The following is a 25346-nucleotide window of genomic DNA, read 5'->3' on the forward strand; positions in this document are numbered from 1 at the left end:
AAATAGCTGATTCAGTTATCAGTAACGATGGGGCCAATCTATTCTGTTCAATTCTATCTTTATAGTTTTAGCTGTTACATGATTTTAAGAAAGAATATAAAGTCCTGTTTGCACTAAAAGTTCACAAAGAATTTTGATTCCTGTTCATTTCAAATGTTTAGTATTTATACATCATTAAATCTCATTTATGAGGTAATTCTGATTTAATGTTTGTATTTTGATCTCATTTTAGGCAGTTGCATTGTTTCATACAGGAATTTTAACTCCTTTTTAAGTTTGGCCAATTTCTAGCCGCATTTACAAGGTATACCCTTAATTGTTCCTTAAGATTTTTTTTTTTTTACCAAATTTCAAGAATAGAAGAAAATTCAGTAAACTTTATCCATGTATGAATTTGTTACATTATGTTTCACAACTTACCATGTTTAAATTAAGCCTGGCGTTAACTTACACATAAAAGGATGATTCCAGTCACTTCCACACAGTGTGGCTTACAGCTTTTTGTTGTCAATAAGTCAGTTCATTGTTACATATCATCTCTTAATATTTAAAACAGTTTTAATGTTCATTTTTCGCAGTATCGGTACATCGGTACCAGCTGTGCCTTCCTGCTTCCTTTTATTGTTAGTGTTTACTTCAGTCATTCTGCAATTCTGTGCCACTAACCAAGAAAGCAAAAGCTATCCTTATTTTGTTATAGCCTTATCTTTTAACAAAAAGAGACATTTTTGGCCAATCGTTAATTTTCCCCATGCTATTGAAAATGGTATTGAATATTGACATTTTTCAAGGTATAAGTACCAAAGTTGGAAATTCCAGTTTTGTGACAACATTAACATAAGTTATTAATTAAACACTGGTATGAGATTGGTACTTGCTATTAGCCTAAATCCACGGTGTATCAGTACTGAAAAAGCCGGATCAGTGCAATCCTTCGTTAGGCAAATGAATCACACAACTACAACCACATCTGCAGTATCCCATGTCTGCAAGCACACATTCAGCAGACCGCAGAGGAAAGTATGTGTGTGGCTGAGAGAGGAGAGTGTCTGTATATAAGATGAAGAAACATTTAAATGTTTGCAATCAGCCAGCTGGCCTGTCTAGATAGCCTTCACATCCTGGTGCACTGCAGTGTCAAAGCCTAAATGCACAGAGGATGTGCTCCCGTAAATATTTTGATTCAGCTCCATCATGTAGTGTACACACACACATCATGCTTGGGCTTGCAACTTGCATTGCCCATCAGATTCAAAAACGCAAAAATGTATTTTTAGACTGGGCCGCAAGAATACAAGCTGGAGGAAAAAGGGGATTTCAGAATGAAATAAATAAATAAGAACGTTCCCGGCAGTAGACATAATGATAGGAAGCACTGTGTTGATTTTTTTTTTTTTTTTTTTTTTTTTTTAAATCAAGCAGCTTTTCAGGTCTCTGGTGAGGCTCTCACGCTTGCTTACACAAGCAAAAGCTTTCAGTGGCATCTGCAGCTGCATTCATGCTTTACAGGTAGGCTGCAGGCTCTTCACACAGCTGCCTCTGGCAAAGTAGCTCTGACTCCAGGTGCGCCTTCCCCTCGACACTTCTTCAACACCACCTTCACTGCTCCAAGGGTCGGTGCCAGAGACACAAACACAGGTCTTGGCTGATAACCATCCTTACACAATCTGAAAAAGTCACTTTACACATTTTTAAGGGCCACAAGTAGCTCTTACACCTTCCAACGGTTCATGCCACTATACGTAACCTCTGCCTCAAACACCAATATCCTAACACCTTCTAAAAGCTGCCAGACAAACTCCCACTCAAATATTTTCCACATATAGCACCTAATAAAATGGCTTGATGTTTTCCTTTCTCTGTCAGCAGGTTAGAAGAGACCTATAGCCCTTTTTTCAACACTACCATCTTTATTCTTTCAAATGAGATCAAAGACTAACTGGGATAATTCCTCCGAGCTCCAGGCTTTATCTTCTGAGCAGCACTGAGTGACAAGAAGAAGCTGTATTTTATCCCATGCTCTGTCACTGTTTTTCCCCATCTAGCATTGTGCTGCTTGATTGTACTCTTATGAGTCACAGAACCGCACCTGCGCCCATGTGTTAAGTACTGACAAATAAAAGCCCAGCGTCCATTTACACAACAAAGAGATGTAACCCGCGAGGCAACCATTCTTTCCCTACCTCCCTCCGTCTGACAAGACCGCAAATATATCACTTACTTAAGAGGAAGGCAACACACGTTCCTGCTGCTGTCAGAGGCTGCTTCTCTCCCTCATGCTCTCTGACAAACTTCTTTTCAAATACAAATCCAGAAACAAAACACATGCCAGCCTTTTATGTCGCGCGGCCTGTTCCATATTTGATTTTTTGAGAGTAACAGCAGCAGAGGTGACGATTATCAAAGCTCTGAAAGGCAAATCCAGTCTCAGACTCCCTCACCGAAAAAAAAAAGAAAGAAAAGAAAACCCTTTCATTGTTTAAGAAAAGCAAAGGGTGGGATTTTAGTAAACCGGTTGCTTCTTATTTTAAAAAAAAAAAAAAATCATTGTCTTGGACCATTTCTAGGAATTTAAAGCAAGGCTTAATAAAACCTTTCCAATCCACCAGGGTTTTAACAATGAACATCTGACTTACTGATTTATGCATATTAATGAACTCCAACACCCCCTGTCTAAGCGAATGCAAGCTGAGCTCCACACTTCTCTGCATCCTAATGGTTTCTGCTCCACCGGGATCATTACCAATAGAAATTTCAGATATTCTGTGCTATTAATCTCTGTCTGTCCTCCTGTTCGGCTACGTAATGACTAATTAAACATCAAAAGAGCAGAGCTTGGGATCCGCTCTGACAGCCTCTCTTTCTCCCAGGAGAGGCTGTGAGGAGGCTGGACTGTGACAGGGCAGCACTGAAAATCAATCACCTCGAGGTGCACATGTGTATGCACGCACACACATTCATGCATGTACACACACACACACACGCGCAAAACATTTACAGAAAGATGTGCCCTACAGAGACATGTATATACTAATATAACAACAAGCATGTACAAAACAAACATAAAAAGTCAGAACTTAAATTAACAGGCAACACTAATGTCACTGCTGAGCCGCAAAAACAACTGAATTCCCAGCCAAGAAGTGTGGCAGTGATGTCAAGAGCCCTCTTTGTGTGCAAGTGTTGAGAAGGAGGGTGTGTGTGTGTGCGTGTGTGTGTGTGTGTGTGTTCGTGCTTAAGTAAGCTCACTGTGAAATCTATTTATATGAGAGGTAGATGATCTTCCACTCACAGATGAAGGCAGGCCAGGAGGGACCTTGCGAACCTTTTTTGTTTGTAGAGGATCTGTGGAGAGATGAAAGCACATCTAGTCATTCGGAAAAGAGGCGACAATGAATCTGCTGTAAACAAGCTTTACCTCACCACCAAAATGTAATCTTTGGTATTGTTCTGTATGAAATGTTATGTGTGATCAAATCAGAATTTTCAGAATAAGTGCTGCAATGTTTTTTATTTGCATTTACTTCACCTTTCTAGTCCACTTCCACTTTATTCCTCGATATATTTTTTAATTATTCATATTTTTTAATTTTTCTTATCTTTTGCCTGTAAAGCACTTTAAATAACCTTTGTATATGATAATGTGCTATATAAATAAACTAACCTTGCTTTTAATTATACTTGTTATACACCATGCTATTTGAATCAAGACTAATCACATTGATTGAGTGAGTGGTTGAGTGAGTTTTGGTTGTTAATCAAAAAAAGTATTGTATTATACATTAATTTTTACTTTTAAAAAGAGATATGCATTGCTTTGGTTAATAATTCCCTGTAGAAAGTGCATTGCACTACTTGTTACATTATTTTTGACTTACTTCACAACATCGCCTGAGATGCATTATCATGTTATTACAAATCAACAATAACATAGCGTTAAAACTTACTGTACACATGTCCACATATCAGCACAAAACATGGATCAGGAAAATCAAGATGGCCCTGCAGTCGGCTATTACTGCCTCAAAATGAAACAAAATGGATATATAAAGGAGTAGCTGCATAACAAATTCACTCAAGCTGCTCGCTAACCAAACCGTGCTTTTACAGCAAACTAGTTTAGCTTACTTGACATGTCCATCGTTAAAGCAGCGGTTATGCCTCATGAGGAGGAGTCTCTCAGATTGTTTGTCAGACAAACTATTCCTCCACAGAGTCAGTACAAATTTGCCCAGGCTGAAGAGCCTCTCCACTGGTGCTGGAGAAGATGTTGCTGCTGTCGGCATGCTTGATCATTTATGCAGATAAACTTATAAAGAACTAAAGAACTTATATAGCCTATATAGCACAATTTGTGTCGTAATTGTTTGACAAGTACCTGAAATGTGATTAGAGCAGTGACCACTAACTATGTCAACCCCACCTCAGGTGTGGCAGTTTTGGTAAAATTGTGTGGAGAAGCAGTATATGAAATAAGACTTGACTTTTTGAAGACTTTTTTGCTGTTTTTTTCCCTGCACAGAAAAAAAAGCCATCGGCCGGCAGCTTTGATGCCAAAAAACCTGACCATGTTTGTGGTAATCAAGGCTGCTTCGAGGGCATCATATTAAATGCATCCCTGCCAACTGTAACTGCTACAGTTGACTCACTCCACAGTGGCACTGGATTAAAGAGACAATGTGGCAATATTATCCATTTGCTAACAACGGGATTGATTTAATTATATTACTGTTGTCCTTTTTCATTAATCTTAAAAAAACAATCCTTTTATACTTTTGAGGAGTTTTGAGACTTGAGTAAAAGTGTGTCACCAAGAAGAAGTACTTAGATTCTGTTTATTGAGAGATTTTATTGCATAAAATACACTTGTCCCTATAAAATAGAATGTAGGGCATTTTTGTTAAAATCATTGAGATGGCACTGACCGACGGGCGAAGGATCTTGCAGAGGACGTCTTCTAGGGTTGGCTGCAGTGAATGAGTAGAAAGGAGCAGCTGACTTTCCTGACGGAGTCACTGGACTAGGACTCGCCAACCCGACATCCGATCTTACAGAAGGAGGCTAAAGGAGAAGACAAACACAAAATGCTTAAAATCAAAGAATGATATCAGCTTTCATTGTCAGAAGTGAGTGTGTTTGCTTCAGCTGTTTGTGGCAAAAATATCTTCAAGTCTGCTAGTAATTTCAAAGCCCATTAACTGCATTTTTAAATTGTCCCTATTGCGATCTACATTAAACTTAAACTATTAAGGATTTTGTCCTAAATAGTATAACAGTAAAAAGCATGCAAGCATTAACAGCATGCTTATTGCAAATAGCAAACATCATAAGAAAAAAACAATATAAAGATGAAGAATTTAAAAAAAAAAATGTAGTGATTTGTGTGAAGTGAATTGTTTTTAGATTATAACATTTAACTCCGGTCTGTGTGTCACAGACCTTGAACAACGTTTGAAAGCTCACCACGTCATCCCATCACCAATATCTATTTAACCTCTACAACCCTAACAAACTGGGCTAAGAGCTCAATTAAGAGCTTGATCTAATTAGTGTAATCAGCTGAAGACCAGTAGAGCAGGGATCATATGAGCGAGTACGATTCAGAGCGATGTGTAGTAGATGGCTTGTGAGCTCGCCTCACGTGCTCCCTGTGGAATCAGCAGGCTGAGGATTGACACAGTGACCACTGGGATCTTTCCAACAGCGCTGATTTTTTGATTGACAAAATTGGACAATTTCAAAACCAATAATTCTTAACTAAATTTAGAGTAAAAACAACATAAATGAAATGTGCAATAAAAAAATAATTACTCTGATGTAAAATGTAGGTCATGAAAAACTGTCAGAGGCAACATAACACAAATGTTATGAAAAAATGTCTGGTTCTATAAAATGACAATTTGGCAGCGGAGCTTCAGCATTCAGATGACACAACAGACCCACTTCTTCTCTTTTTGCCTTTGTTCAATGATGTCGGATCCCTGCAGCAACACTGGCTCTGGCCTCTTTTACACTGCTGTAGCTTTTCAGGGAGGAACCACAAAGGAGTCGTGCAGATTTTGATGCCTGTGACTGTCTTTGTGAACACCTCTGAAATACTTTAATTTACCCAATAATCAGTTGATATGGGCTTTGGCATCTCACTACAAGAAAGGAGCAGGCAGTCAGACAAGAATCACAGAATCAAACTCTTGTAGTTTAAATTCTTTGTCATTATTCATTTTTTAAGAAACTGAGATTGTACAAAATTCCATTTTAAAGGGAGGTTAGTGGTAGACTCTGCGACACAAAGATTCATAAATGTGTCAGGCAATTTGTGGGAAATGATGTACAGGTCAATTGTCTTTAGGGCTGTCCTCTGAAAGTAGAAGATTCAAATCATCAGTAGTAAACTCCTCAGTCAACTGAGATTATTCAACTCATATAGTTGGCGTTTTTGGGTTGTTGCTGTTTTGTTATTTTATTCTGTCAGTCAGTGTACTTCTGGGAATTTTTAGGTCCACAGATTTTGTTACAGAGTGAGTGCTCTTTGCTTTCACGCTGCTCTCCTGTAGAGGCAGCTGCAGACTGAGACCCAGGGTATGTCTGAGTGAGACGGAGGGAGCTGCCCGGAGGAAGAGAGGCTTTGCCAAGTCAGGCCCCCAGATAAACTTATTGCGAGAACGTCACTTTCACCCTGAACGTCCTGCCAAACCTCTTTCAAACTATTTTGAAAAATGGAAATGGACTGAATAGTCGAATTTTCAAATCTTATTCAACTGACATAGTTCTGATAGGTAAAGCTCTAATTGTCTCAATCAATTATTTGACTTAATCAGCTGATAATACACACACTTACACGTGGTGAGGGCTGTACATCAATAGGCCTCTTTGGGATATAATGAGATTAAAAGTTAAAAATGTTGTGTCGTGTGACTCTTGAAGTGGTTATTCATCTTCGTAATGTTGTTATGGCTGATCCAAGCATACATTCTTTGCAAATTTTCTGTGGAAGTAAATAGATGTTTTAGTCCTCCTGTTTGTGTTATTCAACCACAGAATTTTTACTAAGCTGCAGCTGCAGATCTGCACACATCCCCCACATCCTAATCAAAATGTCTTCAATGGTATTCCCTCGAAAATGCCTTAGAAGCGTCATTTTTAAATTTCCACTGTATCTTTTCAAAATTGTCTGTGTAGTCATTTTGTGTAATTTTGTAAGATTCATTCAAACTAATTTACAAAAAGAAATTGATTCCAAAGAGAATTTTTAATGACAAAGACTCCTCTACTTTACTTTAAACAGATTGTTCTGAAGAGCTGCAAAATCAGTCACCTATATTTCAAAGGCGGATATAAGGATACTTGACGTCAATGTTTAACATTTTAAGGATGCATTCAATTTCTCATGGGGTTAATAATTTCAAGTGAATTGGGGTTATTTCTTCTTTAGCCTTAAAAACTCTTGGAAAGAGTAAGATCTTGAAATCAATTCTAAAATGAACAGGAGGCAAAAAGAAGTAGAGTTATGTTAATACGTTTTGGACTTCAGTCCTGGCAAAAGCCTGACTGCTTTGTTTGTGGTAATTATGATGAAGGGAGCTCTTATTTAGACAGGAATTGAGGGATTTAAAATAATGCAGCCTTCCCTTTTTGAAATCAGTAGAAGAGAGGCAGGGTCTAATTTTAGCAACATTTAAAGGGAGCCAAACTTAGGGGGAAATTATTGTTTTCACATCTATCTATCTGCACTTGCTCGGATAAGATTGCCTACTTATAGCAATACTGATTAAATTGTTTTCAGGTCAACTAGTTTCTTGGTATTTGGGGAATGAGGAAGCCGATTGTATCGAAATTGTATATAGTTGTGTTTTGAACTCACATGACAACTTGGTGCTCCAGTATTCTTCCCATAGCCAGGAAATGGAGCCCTCTCCGATTTGCCTGCAAAAACATACAAAGGACAATAATAACACCTGTTATCTTTTGTGATACCTGAACACACACACCTAGATTAACACCAAATAAGATTACATACAGTGATTGTTTTGTTATGCAGTGCTGTATGTAAGATGAACAATCGATTTGCTGGTGTAAAATGCCCTCAACTTTAGTGACAATGATTTATATATATGTAATTGTAATGTAACAATTGACACACCTAAAGGCCCAGTCACACCAAACCAAAATCAAAGAACTATTGGCGACGGCCAACTAGTACGTACTTGCCTGAAAGAAAATAACTCTCCATACCAAGAGGTGGCTGTTTACATCACTAAAAAATGAAACCAGAAGACCAACAGGGTGGATTCAGGACATTTTGATTAAGACACATTTGTTTTGATCTCATGTCCTTGTAAGTGGTTTGTTTGCTTTCCTCATTTTTGCACGAGGCTGAACTGCCTATCGGAGTGATTTCATTATCGGCTCAGGCGCCGATTTAACATGCTAAGTCGGCGACCAGGGCCAACTAGAGCGAACGATGCAGGACACACTGCCAAAACTAGGGTGGCAGACACTCATCGACGGCTTGACACTGACGGACCATCGGCTTGGTGCGTCAGCGACCTAAAAGGTGTTGTTGCGATTACTGAGTTTTGTTTGTGTTCTTTCACTTTGGTAGTATCTGATGGGCTGCAAAAAGAAAAAGAAGAAATTGCATTAAATATATAAAAATGTATTCCCCCGGGTCCTGCAACAATGGTGTGTATGCTAAACGTACTACGCTATAAACATACGGTAATTTAGGGTCCTAAAAACAGCCAAAACCAAAACCTGCACTTCTGTAAAAACGGTATTATATGTTACAGAGTTTTCAGTGTGCCAATGAAATTAAATAAATATGAATTGCTGATAGAGTGATAATTGTCAGGGAGTCCTTTTATTAGCATCACATTTGGCGTGTACACCTCAAAGGAAGACTCCCCAACAGCCATCAGGGGAAAAACAAAACTTACAGCTCACAACACACATGAATCATAAACATCACAATATCCGAACTCAGCAGTTCTACTCCCCTGGAAAAACAAACAAACAAACAAACGAGTGCTCCTCGGGGAGAATGATGAATAACTTTAACAGCGTCGTACATTATTTTTGTCAGACTTCCAAATATTATAAGCACAGACACAAGCACTGGAACTAAATTCTGTTTACTCTGGGGAAAAGGTAAATATTTTTTTTTGTGAGTTTAAAACTTGCATAGCCTGGATCTTTTGTTACACAATGACTGATCTGAACATTGCTTTCACAAGCCCAGGTGAACAGAGGCACATCTAAGAGAATTCACTTGTGCTTATCTGCGCAGTCCTGCAGGAGACGGTTGTTCTGCATCTGTGCAGACTGTCTCTAGAGACGAAGGCAGCTGAGAAAATCAGGAAAGATGGTTAAACTAAAAGCTGAGGACGGGTACTGCAAACTACCATCCACCATAAACACTATGATACATGTTTTCAGTTTGTCTACATCGTATCTGTCCCTATCAAACAGACCATAAAAAACACTGGCAAAACTGCTTCCCCTCTAACAATAATGCGATACAGTTCTGAGCCACCGCTCTCGCAGAAGGAAATAGGATTAAGTTGTCCGTTACTATTGTGGGAGCATGATGAAACATCTCCTTTGACAGAGAATTTAAATTTCATTATTTTTTGTCTAATATCTAAAGATGCTTTAGTAGAATTCATTTTCATTCCTAAAATGTCTTCTGAGAAAAAGGAATTAACTATTTATAAGCAGCATGTGTTTTGTCACACACACACTGTGTCTTTTGTGAATAATTGATGGTCACTGTTGTAGTTTCAGGGCCCACCGGGGCAGACAGATGTGTTTGTGAAAACAACGTCTCAGTCCACACACTATGAGATGGAAAAGCAGCCGCACAGCGCCCCCAAAAACTGTGGAGACTGACAAAAGGAAGTCTACAAAGACACTCAATCAACAGTGAAGCCTACACTTAGAATACACAGCATGCGTAAACATTTACTCCATTTGTAAGCAATGAGATACTGCCACTTTCCAAAAAGACGTTTCGTGTTATAATAGGAAAGTGCTAGTATAAATGAGCGAGAAAAACAGTTTCACATTATTTTCCCTTAAAATTTAAGATGCAGGCATTAAATCGGCTTCTTTTATGCAACTTTTAAGAAATACACTTCATACACTTTTCAGTTTATAAAAAAAATATTTATTTGACAGTATCACATATGACAGTACCCTACATTTTTCTTATGTTGTATTTTTCATTTATATTTTTCTGACAATTTTCCCGTGTATTGCTCTTATATCTTTTTCTTTTGTGTTGTGTTTTTAAAAAAAATCCTGTGTGTGTTTTGTGATTTTAAGTGTACAGCACTTTGTGACGTTGGTTTTGTTAAGTGTTATATAAATAAACTTATTATTATAACTGATGCTTTCCCTTTTTCTCCTACAGGGAGTTTTCAACAATGTCTTAATTTTTACTTGCTTCTTTTCTAAACACAGCACTGAGTATATCAAAGCCTCCTTGGGCAAATTGAAGCAATGTCCAAGCTTTGATTCAGCCCACAAGCCCTTTCTTTTTAATCTCCAACCCTGTAGCCTATAAATCTCTCCGAGAACACATAATAGACCTGAAATGTAACAAAACATTTTCTTCTTTAAAGCACTGACTGAACCATGTTGTTCAACTGGGCATTGGTCTAGATTTGCTAAATCTGAGAAAGCATTCAAAATTTGACAGATTTGGTTTAAGAGGCAGAAATGCACATTTTGGAATTAGAATTGCAAGGCGCTAAAGCTACTATTGTCCATTTAGTATATTTAGAGGAACAGATCAACACAACTGAATTACTACCATTTGAAAATAGCTGTCTGTCATGACAGAAGCCTGCTATTGAGCATCAAATGGCTCCCCGTCCTCTTGAATTGAAAGGAAGATGTTCTGGGTCTATTTGACGCACCAATTTTATATCCAATGTGTCTTAAAGATAATTAGTCACTCTTATTTACTCAAATGAGCAGTGTGGAGAATGAAGTGGCATCTAGCAGTGAGGATTGCAGATTGCATCCATCTGAAACGTATCCTGTTTGCCAAGCATGAACTCCCGGTTAGGATTCCTTCATTGTTCAGGAGGTTTTGATCGGGAGCCAGTCTATCCGCAGAAGTCTTTTACTCTCCAAAATAAATGAACCAGTAGCAGCACTGAATAAAGCAGTTTCACATTATGATCCGTATTCTTTCAATGCTGTTGTGCTCATCGCAGTCGTGCTGCTAGCCTAGCACCTTCTGATGTGTGCTCACTTTTTTCTCTGATAACTTAAAATCCAGAAGGTTGTTTTTTTTTGCTGGAGCCAAATTATCCACAAAGGTCTCTTCTTCTCCAAACCAAACAGACCCAGCGATTTAAACAAAAACCTGAATAAAGTGGTTTCATGTTAAAAATCAATATTTTTCTGACACTGTTTGTCTCAATGCAGAGGGGCCGCTTACTACTGTGGCTGAAGCAAAAACAAGATTGGCTCTTTCTAGAGTAAGTGTTTGATTTATCCATTCTGGGCTACCGCAGAAACATGGTGGAGCAACGTGGCGGACTCCATGGACGAGTCATTCCACAGGAAAAAAAAACCCCAAAACTTTACGGTTCTTGTTTTCTTATTTTCAGGTGGTTATACACTAAAGAACAAAACCTAATGTTACATTCCATTTCTGCCAATATATCATCCTAAATCCTACACACTGGACATTTGAAATTAAGTTTAACTTATGTATGATGTTGATTTTTTTTTCAAAATAAAAAAAAATCAAAATCCCTAAATAGAGTGACCACTAAACATGGCAGACCCCAGATTTGTGTGCCGTTCCCTCCCCCACCTCTGATGACCTGAATCAGCCAGTGAGAAGAGAGGGATGCAGCAGTGCTCAGAGGACTGGCCACGTGGATCAGGGATTAACTTCAGTATCGTGTACAGAGGTCGTGGATGAACAGGTCTCTTAGTTTGTTTAGACTGTCCTACTAAAGATGCAGACGCTCTGCAAACTTTATCTGACCACATATCTCTACCCCCAGTGTGAGAGGGATAATTAGTCTCCTCCATTATCTTGTCCTCTTACTAGAAACAACTAGCAGGTATTATTTTTCTTCCTTTGTAGATCAAACAGATATTAAAGAAACAATCTGACACAAGGCGATCATCACTTTTAAAGCCAATCCCTCATGTCCTTATGACAGTTTAAATCCCTTTGTAGCCTCTTAAACTTTAAAGCGACAACCTGAGAACAACTTCTGCTTATAACAGACATTTACAGTTTGCGACTACTTGGCTGAAATGCTTTTCAAATTTCAGGAGAATGCATATTTATGATGCTGAAATAAAGTAGAACAAAGTGATATATCAAGCTGAACATAATGCTGGGTTGGCCGGTTCTAAAGCCTGGAGCCTAAATTAGCTGAATAAAATATACCCTTATCATGCCGTGACACAATCTCCTGTCTGACGCACATAGACTGTAACTCACTGTGAGGAAAATAGGTCACTGTAATAATCTCTATTTCCCAATAAAAAAGTTAACTCAAAACAAGCAGTTAAAATTTAACTTCCCTGATTAAAGTATTTAGTTAAAAACACAAGCTTATAAATCAAAGAGTATTCCTACAATGAGGGAAGGAGAACCAATTAAAAGCAGAATTAATTTCATTAGGTAGAGGCTTGTTATTACCAAAGCTTTGTTTTTCCTCCCCTGAGCAGGGCAGCGTGATCACGGCCTCACAACAAGAGCAACACTATTATTGTTATCATTATTTCTTGAGTAGGCTCATTTGTTCTGTGCAGGTCTACGCGGGTGCTTTCCTTTTGTGTCACAGGCCTACTAATGAGTCTAAAGTGCTGTGATTGATAGGAAGCAAAAGTCATTATCTGCCTTAAAACAGCAAAGCGTGCAAAAGACAAAATGCAAACAAGCTACATGAGTAAAGTGGCCTAATTACTGCAATCACCATCAATAATATCAATTTAAGTATGCAGACTGCCATCACATAATATATCACTGAATGCAATGAAAAATAAATCTCATGAGGAAAAAAGATCCATCCATTCTGATTAAAATATTCTGTGAAGCTGCTTATTAGCATATCGCTCAGAGGTGTGAAGGTATAATTATGATTGTGAACATTTTTAGCGCAGAAGAACATATACTAGACAGCATGTTTCCTGACAGGCAGATTACATTAGTTTCTAAACTCCTCTCCACTGGTTTCCTGTAGCTTTGACAAAAAAATATGGGAATTAATAACATGTTTGTTTGTTTTTTTACATTTTAATTTTCATTCAAAAATGTGGTAGGCCTAACTTAATTCATCTGTAAAAATGTGTAGCATACACACAGAATTATAAAAAATGTTTTGACATTTTGTCAACTAAAGTGTGCGTCATACGTCTACAGCTTGGCGAATTTACCTCATTAGCTGTGGCTAGTCTCGAGTCTCCCTAGCCAGACTAGCTAAGGATTACCCACCCAAAAATGGAAGTTCTTGTTAGGGAAATAGAGAATTTAATACTGTGTTGACAGCTTGCTTTCAACGCACATGCTGCAAACTTTAAGTTCCAAATACTCATAAACAGCCTACTGCAGAGTGGCCACCTTGAGGCAAACATATCAACAATCAAGGCTGGTACCTTCATTTGAAGGCTAAACTATGTTTTGCGGCTCCAGACTTATTATATTATTATTATTATTATTATTATTATTATTATTTATTATTATTATTATTATTATTATTTTATGGGCTTTCAGTATGTGCAGCCATGAAACCAATTGGAAAAAAAAGGCGACCACAACAAAACAATCAAACGCTTATGAAGATCTGAGTGTCAAGCTTAATCACACAATGCCATGTGAATTTCAAGTAACACCTAATTCTCAGCATTTCACCAGCAGTTAAAGCTTCAAGACGTCTTGCCTACATTAGAGTATCTCTCATTGTAACTGGAACATCTACACAGGCTAAGTCAAGCTGGATAGGAAGCATGTGTGAATGACTATCGTGAAGTCAATACACGGGTTTTAAAGGCATTCAAACATTCCTAAAATTGTGTCACTCAAGGACTTTTCGCGTACAAGTTGTAAAGCCACATTAGTGTCGATTTCACTGAAAGCTTAGGTTGCCTGAGGGCAAGGTTTTGTCAGGAAAGAAATCATTGTTCCAATGTAAGGCACTCTGAAGCAGGATATCCTTAATAATGTGCCTGTATCTGGCAAATTATTTGAGACAACACATCCTGATGATATTTGAGTGACTGTGCCCAGTTTCTGCTAAATATAGCACTTTGTATTTGGGACATCAGCTACTGCTTAACCAGAGCCCAAAATCTTGTGCTTTCACTGTGTTTTTCCATACTCCGGGCTGCTGTCATGTGCCTTTTATCAGGAGAGGCTTGTTTCTACCCATTCTGCCCATACAGCCCAAATTTTACGAGTATTACACTGTTATCATTCTTCCGGCAGGCTCTTTCATTGCAGCCTAGATAGTGTATATTTCTGTCAGTTAAACTTCAGGTTCTCTGCCTCCTTGCCTGGTTGCTCAGTTTTGTTGGAAAGAGCAGCTCCAGGTCTCACGTTCCACTTTTTCTTACTTCCTACCGATGAAACCTGCTGAGCTCTTGCAACCTTGGCATTAAAACCCACATTCAGTACCATCCTGGACACCCATTTGTAAACAGCTACACTATAAAAGATTGGGGTTAAATGCTTTGCTCAAGAAGACTTCTACAGGTTTAACTGAAAGAAGTAGTCTTTCTGTTTTGATTTCTTTACACCCATGTTTTCTACTGTTGCACAGGTTTTAACCAGCAACCTTACAGACATGAATTTGCCTCTTGACCTGCACTCTACATGATTTCTTCTACAATAATCACAGTAGAATATGAGTGGAGCCAGACCAGAGTGACAAATTTTTTTGGTGATAATTTCCTAAACAGCACTGGTCAACCAAAGCACTTCAATGTTAATGTAACTTATTAACTTAATCGAACATCACAAACATACAAAACACCCAAATCACCTCTTCACCAAGCACATAGAAAGCACCAGTGTACCTGTTCATTTTCAATAATTAAACCTTCAAGTGTGAGCAATAATTTTTTTATTGTGACGCGCCCTCTAACTATGTTAATGGACGTTTATTTTCCATGTAAACATAGTATCTGTGTGTGTGTATAACAGTTTGGTTTATGCACAATCATTTCAACAGGAATTAATGAGTTGAAAGGCAGCATTTATTTTACTCCTTCTGGGAGTGAATGGGAACAGCAATTTTTGTGGCCACCGCAATTTTTAAGAGTAGTCCAGCAGTGAGTGAAAGCCCTGCAGCTAGCAGCGGCCAAGCAGGCTGCAATCCGGATATGATCACACATCAGTTTACATCACTCAAAGGCTTTGCCACTGTAAGACTCTGATCATTACCCTAATCTTCTGACATTATTTTTTAAAAGATCCCTACAGAGACAAACCTTTTTGTAAGAGTAGGATCCTTTTTGTTTAACCAGACACAGCCACAAAATAGTTATTGCCAAACCCACTAGACTCCATTTAAACAAACAATAATTTTAGTGTGTACACTGCTAGCATATATTAAAATCTCAGCAGGTGAATAAGGGGTTAATTTCAAGCCAGAGCTGATAAATTCTGAAACAGTGAGAAGACGAATCAAGAGCATTTTTGAATTTTCTTGTGTTTCTATCATCTCTAAATGAAGTATGTATAACATATTAAATATACTCTTCCTTTAAATGGAGTCTGGTGGGTTTGACGATAGTAATTTCAGGGCTGTTTCTGGTCTAACAAAAAGGATGTTACACTTTAACAAAAAGATCCGTCTCTGTGGGGATACTGAAAATAACAATCTTAGCCTCTCAGTGGCAAAGACAAGCACTTTAAGCGCACATACATTAACACTGCACCCTTGAATATGTGAATGAGAATGCAAGCTCACACAATCAAAATCCGTCAATGGTCAGTTGGCTATTGTATACAACATAAAGCGGAGTTGGTAAAAAAATACAATATTTAACTACACTGGCAAAGCCATCCATTTAAAATAACATTTTAAGTGTATAAAGTATTATTTGTAGAAAAATCAAAATCCTCAGTCTAATTCTAATTATAGATTATTACTATATTTAACTTGAGTTGCGTAAAATTATCTAAATCAAAATTTCAATCCAGTTCAACCTCAGCCACCAACATGTTGAGGTAGTGAAGTGAATAAACAACATTAAGTGCTAAAATTGTACTGAAGGAGAACAACCTAGCCAATCACTTATAGTGAGCCTCCTTATTGATCGCAGGGCTGCAGTACAGCCCCTCATCCTGATAATGTGAGAGGTAGTGACCTAAGCGTCCCCAGGGATCAATTCAAAACCCTCACCACAAAAACAGCCAATTAGTAAGTGTGCTTCGCCGCCTCTCCGATGCAATCCAAGGGCCTCTTTTTTTTCCATCCAGAAAACAAGTCCATTTTCCTCGCTCCAAGTAAAGCAAAGACCATGAAAACAAACACATAATACAGGATGAGGAAATGCCGTTAATGTAAAAACCGAATGAATTTCTCACACGCCAGCTCACTGGGTTTGTTTTTGTCTCTGAGCACACATGTGTTTGCTGTTGGTGTCCGTGCTCATGTTCCCGTGTGACGACTTCCATGGCACCTAACCACAAAACATTAATCCTATCAAGTTAATAGCCCATTTCTTAATGTCAGACCCCCATCAGGACTCATTTATGGCAAAAAGAAACATTTTAATAAATCTCTATTGGTAGCTCCAAGACCTAAATACTGCCGCTTTGTGTTGTTTTTCTGCTGATTTTCATGAAAAGGAGTGGAATACAAGCACCTGATCCTGTGATGATTAAATCTTGGGAATACTCTATCTTTTATAATGTCACATTTTGGCCTCTCTGGACGGCTTGGAAGAAAAAGCTAGACAGCCTCCGTGGTTACTAATACATTCCTCTGGCAAGAAGAGACGGTATTAGGACAAATAAGATGTACACCCACTCACTTTTCCCCAAAACCTTTTTAAAATGCATTATTTTGTTTCCTTTTCTCAAGAGTTTATGTACATTCATCCCCTCAAAAGTGGTTTGATGCTTCCACCAGGTTCTGTCTGGGTGAGAGGTTAAGTGAGTGTGGATGAGGACACAGGGAAGGAAGGCAGCGTAACACATCAGCTTCCTCCCTGGCCGGTTGGTGAACGTCTACAGCCCAGCATCGGTGACAACAGCAGGATGGAGAAGCATGATAGAGCCACAAAACACTGAGGAAACATGTCTCCCCTGCCCTGAGCTCAACATTAATTTCTGCATACAGCCTTGTCAGCAGTGACATTATTCAAAACAGCGAGAGCAAATGTTAATGAGTTCTTATTTGCATATTTATTTTTTTCTTTGTTGAAATGTCACTGATTATTACGTACTATGATGATAAATGCATCTGCTCATGCAGCCTGATGTGTAATTAGCCATTAGGTGGAATGAATAGATCAATTAAAGGAGAGGGACCAGGATTAAGAGAAATCAAACCAGGAGGAACACAGGAGTGAGAAACAAAATAACATATCAGGCGTGCAGGAGGGGGAAAAAAAGCGCACCTCCATTTAAATTAGACTAGAGATCTGGAAAGGGATACTAATCAAGGAGAGGTTTCTAAATTCAGCTCAAAGATTTCAAAGATTTTACTGCACGTTCTTTAGCCCGGAAGTATGACTTTCAAATGCAGGAGCTGCCGCCCTTCGCACTAGCTAAACAGTTTATTTTTTCCTAAAATCCCTCACTGTGTGAGAGAGGAGATGTGGAATTCCTGATTGTATTTATCCCCTCCTGGGATAATCAGGTGCCATGGCTCGGTCTATTTGGATTTTTTCTAACTGGGTAAAAAGGAAAGGGGGGGGGGGGGGGGGGGGTGTAAAAGGGGAAAATGTTTTCGCTTGGCCTTTGCCTTTTTTCCGAGCCCAACTATTCTCCTGCCAGCGCTTGTTATTCACGAATGAGGAAAAAAAATGCATTACTGCGGACCAGATGGGAACATTCCACATGACCAAACCAATCAATCACCTTGGTGGGACGCAGGTGTGACACAGCCGTGCAGCAACACACCATTTCACAGTCTATCAGGCACAAACACATGGTCACCAATCAATGGCACCCTGAGGACCCATGAGGAGGGGTGCTCCTCCACAGCCTCCCTGGTTCATGGCTGATGACTTCATAATCACACATCCATTCTCTCAGAGGAGGAACGCGATGAGCTCCCTAATAACATCTCCAACCATGTGAACACCAACACTGTAATGGATGCCGCCCTGGTAGGGACGCTAACATGCTCCCCCTGCATCACACATTCACATGTGAGCTCACGAGAGAGGGCTGTCCAGGGAAACAAGAGCACATTTAACAAGCTGAAGAAATGTCCCCCAGTCGGATATTAGAATCAAGTCAGTGTGTGACATCAAAGTGAGTGTCGATGTTTGGTATTAGATGCCAAACAACTGTTGAACAGTGAAACAACAGAGAGCCGAGGTGAAGGACAAGGAAGGATACACACATGGGTTAGGAATGCTGATCCGGCTCCAAGCACTCTGGGCATATTTCCTTACACAGAAAAAGCCCTGCAAACCCTTTAAGAACACAAGCCTGCATTAAATAAAACACCAAAACAGCCTGAAGGGGATAAATCTTTTGATGAGCGCTCTCTGTGGGGATGGCATTGTATGGTTGGCAAAACTCATAGCAGCCGTCGAAAAGAGTTTTGTTGGGTTTATGTGGACAAAAAGAAATGTACCTTCCCACCCCCGTATTCCTGGCTGTAAAGAAAAAGTCTCACAGAGCCGTGCTTCTCTCCACACTTCCCACACCTCACACTCTCAGGGCTGTGCCAGGCATTGTCAAGTGGGAGTAAAGGCGAAACAAATGTTTGCATTTTATTAACCAATCACAACACACTACAGTCCAACAAGAAGGGAGTGTAACATTATCTAGTGTTTTGTTTGTCAGCACACCCAGCATGGACACAGGGCGCCTGGGAGAGCAGTTGTGACTGTGGAAAAAATGGAGGCGGGGGTTAGGAGCGGTGGGCACGACAGCTAACCAACAACTGTGGGCCAGGTTTTCTGTGGCTCATCTCAACAAAGGACTCAACCTTTGATGTGTTTTCAGATTAAATGCTTTGGTTGAGGACAGCTTTACAAAGTTCAACTAAAATCTAACTTGATTGATGTCAGTGAATCAGGGGTCAATTTTAAGCATTCATCATGTTGCAGTAAAAAAGTTACTCTGTTTCAGGTAGAGAGAAAAAAGGAAGGAGGGATCCATCCATATGTGCCCAACCTGCAATATCCCCTTTCTAAATGTGGGGATGTTTTTGCAGGTCCGTGGATTCAGTGCAGGCAGAACTTGTCATGACTTCTTTTTTTCCTCAGCAGCAGTTTGAGGAGTTTGAGTCACGGAGGGTGAATATCAGATTTGATGATCTGTCAGACAGAGTTGATCAGATCATATCGATGGATGAGAGAAGTAGCTGCTGCAAAAGAGATTGACTGTAAACTTTTAGCGCAATTGACATTTAAGTTTCACTGTTGCCGCATTTACACTGCCTGTTCAAGGCATGAATATCACACCATTACACCGCTTCGCCGTTTTATAACGTCTGATCGTGGACGGGGGGGACAGAGTGGTTTGCCTCTGAACCGCGAACAGAGGTAGTAATAGTGCCGGAAAGAGCTCTGTATAAGACGTAAAGCCGGGAAGACATGACTATGGGCGGCAGGAGTGTGATGTTTTGACAATGTTGTTGCGTTTTGGATTTAAAAATTAGTTGTTAGGATAGCGGCTAATATGAAGAAGAAGAACAGAGGCCGTAAATGTCTGCAAAATGGGAAAACAAAGAGATTCAGGAGCTCCTTACCCTCCGAGCACAGGACGAGATCAGCTGTCATAACACAGAGACGGTAAATAAGTGTGACTGAGATGTTATGCCTTTGCTATTGTTTAGAAAACGCTGTCGACACGTTTATTATTCGTCACGCTAGAGGCGGACGTTTGTGCGTTAAATGTCATGCCCATCGTGCCTCCTCTGACTGCGGGATGCCGCTATTCAGTGTACAATCATTCACTGAAGCAGAATGATGCCGCCATCGTTTGAATCTGTGTAAAAATGCAGGGGTGCTATAAAGGGGGACTTCGTTGTAGCCCTAAAGAGTGATCTCTGTGTAAAAGTGGCTTTTCACTGCGCTTAACATTCTGCTGCTCTGTCTGTGCCCACAGTATGCCCTGTGCTCTGAATGTGTGGTGCAATCAATGAGAATTTATATTTAACAAAATATATATTTCAGCTGCACTGCTACTAAACGGTCCAAGTCCAAAAATATAGAATCAAAACCCGGTGTCAGATCTTTTAATCTACAGAGCCGCCACAAATTAAATAATGTGTGGGAAACTTCTAATTCTATGGGGGTAAACGTTAAAAAGTTGATCCTATTTGTGATACATACAAGCAGACCTCTACTCATGTATACACATCTCCATAAATGTCATCTGTCATACCTCTCTGTACCGATCAAGCATGTCTTTTATTTCATACTCAAGTGCGTTTTTCTATCCTATTAGAACCAATGAGGTGCCTCATTCTTGGAAAGACAAGGTACACAGTGGGTGGTGTAATTTTTCAGTAATAATGTGCTGCTTTTTTTTGCATTTGCACAACAGACAACAAAATTTTTCACCTAAAAAATGAGATTATGAACACAGAGGCATTTTTTCAGGTTGTTCTCTATTGAAAACAAATGAAGCTTAGCTTTATTGCTCTCAAGACAAGATCTGTAAATTCCAGGAGTGCTAAAGGCTGTGCCAAATGTGCATAATGCATCAACGTCACAATATGATTGCTATGTAAAGAGATTATATGAATAATGTGTCCAGCCATCCACATACAGCTGCATGGTTTGTGTTTACAGTTCTACACAGTAAGTATGGCTTTCTGCAAAGAAGATTTAAGACAGAAAATGTGACAACTCAATGGTCTCTAGGTTTTTTTGGTGTATATTGAACTACATGGTGATACAATAATGAATGCTGTCAGAAATGCCAGCACCAAGCACTGAAGTCAGCAGACTTTAATTGTTCCACTAACTGTAACTCTTCTGAATGAATCATTTCCCTTTTAGCTTTGCTCTTGTATTAAATAATCTCTAACATTCTTCTTGGCATCAGCTGCAGGCAGCATGAGGCTGGAGGAACGGGAGAAAGGGGGGGAGGGGAGAAAGAGAGGAAAAGAGCAAAAAAGAGAGCTAAATGTGGGATATATGAGGAGGTCAACATGCACAATGGGTCTTAGAGACTGAATGTGGATTTATCTTAATTTGTTTTGACCACTTTGTATTTAAAGTTCTTAAGACAGAATTTTAGTTATGCAAACATCTGCAGATGCATATGTATAGTATTACGCGCAAACTCCTAGGCTTTTATAACCAGTCGACAAACATATCATAACGTTCTCTCATATAAAAAGTAGTCAAATGAGCTACATGAAGACACCTTTCCACCAATTATAAATCATTGTGGTGCTTCCAAAAAACTTGTTATGTCATCATATCTCGGCTATGCCCCAGCTCTTCCTTCCTCTTTGGAGAGACAGCCCTCCAGGCCTACAGAGACTACAGCTGATCCTCTGCAGCTGGGCAGCCTCCGCAGTCGCATGCTGGGGGCCAGGGCCCAGAGAAGGCAGGGTCAGGGCTGGGCAGGGCCAAGATGGGCTAAGAGAAGCACAAAGGCGGGGAAGGCTAGGGTGTGTGCAGGGAGATGTGTGGGCGGCATGTGGATGGAGAAAAGGGATTTGCGCCCTTTCAGCTCGTCTTCAGCTCTTCATGCTCCACTGACCGCAGTAATAGATAAGCACACCCTGCAGCTCTGCATAATGACCGGCTACATCCACTAAACTGTACTGCGCCACATCGCCTCGTCTTTCCTCCCCTGCTCTCCGTTCTGGTCATATATACAGTACGTACATACATTTTGCAGTTATGATAAAGTAAATGTGAAAAAAAGTTGTTTACCATGAGTTAATACATTATCCAGCTCTGACTGTGAAAGTTGTGTGTGTGTGTGTGCGCGCGTGTATGCATGTGTGTGTATATGGGTATGAACGACAGAGCGGGGAGTGGGAGCAGCATTGGCAGCACCTGTGACCCACACTACAGTGGAAACTGAGCGCACACCTGAACAGCACCTGGCCACACTCACAGCCCGGGTCTGATGAAGGTCTCCCATGAGGCGAAGCATTAGCAGGACACCTGCCCCAGTAAAAACACACTGGGGATGCCAGTGTGATGTGGGATTTGACACTTCACCAGGAGCTGAGGAACAATGAATAAAAAAGGGAAAAGACTGAATGAGATTAACTCTGTTCTAGTGCAAAAGTCTACCCAAATGGAGCATGGTTGTGAAATGCCTTTTCTGGTATTACCAAAACAGCTCCATAATGTAATTTTTAGTTATAAACCATTTAAAAAATATATATTTAAAAAATAAAGCCAGTAAAAGGCAAGAAGGAAGATTTTTGTTTACACAGTTTGTTGACAAGGGAAGGAAACAACTACAGCATCAAACACTGACTGAATGCTAATATGATGCAAATTTTAGGTTCTAGCAGTGTTTAACTCTCTCTTTACCAGCATGCATTATGGCTTTAAACTACAGAGAGAGCGCATACAAATACACAGCGTACGATAACCAAATCATGGCATCCATGATATCAGTCCAGGCCAACATTATTGATCTGACGTATTTGCATAATATTACAACTAAACCATCGCCGTCATGTCCCTTCAGTCCTCCCTCATCCTAGTGGATTATCCAAGATACTCTCCAGATATAGCTTACTTGGACATCTATACATAGTTGTCCAGACCACGATACCTGGTGAATGAAACAAAAAAGGGTATTTGATTGAGTGAAATACGGTGATAATACGATGCCCGTCTGGTCTACGAGCATCACAAGACACTGATGACATTTCAATGGTCACACAGAGCAGCACTTGATTATAAAATAGTAATACAAGGAAAGTGTTGCGCGTTAACACTAAACAACATTTTGGGGACTTTTGTGAGCATATTTTTAACAACAGCCAAAACAATGTATATTCAAACTTTACCCCCTAAAACCTAATTACAAATCCTTTCCAGGTTTGGAAAACATGTTCTCTAATTTCACGACTTTTGCAGGAATATCAAGATCGTGGAACCTCTGTAAGATAAACAGCAACACAGGCTCCTAAAACCTTGCATGCAAGTCATATAAGTATTATTAAGTCATTAGCAGGTTTTTGATAATTTATTTGGTCACATGAGACAAATTTCTGATTGTACTAAACAAACAGATTATTTTAGAAAAATGCTGCTCGTGTTATTTTTCACTGAGTAAGATGACAAGTCTAGAATATGTGACAATACAACAAAGGGAGCTTTTCTGCAATGAATTAAAAGTGTAACATTAGTACTGTGCAGTCTAGACTTTTTCTTATTGTCTAATTAACTGCATGGGAACAGAGACCAAGGCAATGCAGCAGTTATATTACAAGAAGAGAAAGCTGTTTAATGTGACTTTTACTCTTCTGTACAACTAATATGAGGATTCTTTAGAGTTTAGTTATACAGAGATTGTCTCTACCTGTGGCTATGGGTCACAGGCACCTGCAACACGCACTCACATTCTGCTGGTACGTGCAGTGCAAGGTGGTGTGCAGCAACGGGTGAGACAGAATGACAGGTAGTCACATTATGGTCACATGTGTATGTGGATGGGCTGGAAGCAGGATGCATGCGGCTGCACGCATGTCTTGATGACAACGTTAAACTGATTAGTTTCATGAAGGGCTAAAGCTGTTTGAGTAATATGTATGGAGCACACCGCAGGAACGTGAGGATGGAAGTACGACTCAGCAGTTGTGATATCACACTCTCGGGCACATGGCTGGAAAGAGCTGATGCATAAGAAGTCGCTACCACAGTTACGGAGTAGGAGGAAAACATCAAAGGAAAACAGTCAGCTGTTTGTAGGCCTGTCACGATATCTATTACAGCAACTTATCGTACAATATAGGGACATGACCTCAAACATTTGGCTGACCTCGATATTGCCCATTATGTTAATGGATGTTTGTTTACACAACACCGACATTTAAGTCAACATGATGTCGGAATCAGCAGTAGGGTTTTCCTGACTGTTATAAGAATTGGGGCACGGCAATTGTCCCTTTTTTTGTAATTCATTGAATCTCACATCTATTTTTCCGAGATTGCATGAAAAATAACACACTCACAACAAAGCACAACGCAGCTCAGCAGTCTGAAGCAGCCTGCAACTGCACTTTTGAAGTGTTTATGGTGATTATCTCTGGTACAATACAGTATATTGTCAAACAAAAGTCAATGTGACAGGCCTAGCTGTTGTATTCTGAAAGTTATGTAGGGCTTCAGATTAATTTATATTCAATCACAATTCATCACAATAAACATTGACATGACACAGAGTGTGATATAGACAAGAGATCAAGCTTTACTCCTGGACTTTTTGAAGACTAAGAACATGTGAACGTGTGTCACAAACAGACAGAAATCCAGACAGACACTTTTCTGCTTCTGGACAACTATGCAGCTGCAACCATGTTGTTTTTATGGTCCTTGCCTTTTAAGCCAGGCCAAGTCATTAACAAGAACCAGGCGGATAGCAAGGCTGTGAAAAAAAGTTGACTTAAAAACATATAAGAATAGAAATATAGCCGGTAATTTTAGCCTAAACAATAATGTAAAAATAATGGATTTCATAGGTCTTTTGATGTCCCCATAAGACTTTTCCTAGTTATTCCAATAAAGGGCCACGAACTGTGACTAATGGCAGCTGTGAAAAGCTACATCAACCCTGTCTCACTAATTAGCTCAGGAACTTTAAAGCATCATCTGAGGTTAGGCCAGAGAATCAAAAGGCTTTCTACACTTGGTGGAAAACAATATCAGTCCATTAGGTAAATAATGACAAAAAAGCAAACATTAAGCAGCGCACACACTCTCACATACACAAGCACATCCAATCATGATACAGCGTGAAGTAAAAGAGCAGAGTGCAGCTCTTTCAGCTCATCGCCTGTGGTAATTGCCCAGATTGCTTGAAATCAACCTCCCCCACTGACTCCCCGTCATCAAGCTAACACCACAAGAAAAAATCTTAGCAGGTAATTAGATCTAACTATTCCTTGTCAGGGCTATGAACTGTTGGCTATCCCTGTGGCTACACAATTAGAGCAACTCAATGAGAAACAACTCTCCACTACAAGACCTGC

At 39.6% G+C, this 25346-nt stretch overlaps 1 protein-coding gene across 2 annotated transcripts in view; it reads right to left on the bottom strand.

Annotated features, from left to right (window-relative positions):
* Positions 1 to 25346, bottom strand: part of tcf12 (transcription factor 12) — a 102279-nt gene that overhangs the window by 44122 nt on the left and 32811 nt on the right. For both annotated transcript variants that reach the window (XM_042493816.1, XM_042493745.1), the window contains exons 6-8: positions 7862 to 7923; positions 4926 to 5061; positions 3293 to 3345 (exon numbers count right to left, since the gene is read on the bottom strand). In XM_042493816.1, coding sequence (XP_042349750.1) covers positions 3293 to 3345; positions 4926 to 5061; positions 7862 to 7923 — 251 coding nt within the window. The remainder of the gene's footprint in view (positions 1 to 3292; positions 3346 to 4925; positions 5062 to 7861; positions 7924 to 25346) is intronic.

This window comes from Plectropomus leopardus, chromosome 1 (genome assembly GCF_008729295.1).
Source record: "Plectropomus leopardus isolate mb chromosome 1, YSFRI_Pleo_2.0, whole genome shotgun sequence".
In the NCBI taxonomy this organism is placed as follows: Eukaryota; Metazoa; Chordata; class Actinopteri; order Perciformes; family Serranidae; genus Plectropomus; species Plectropomus leopardus.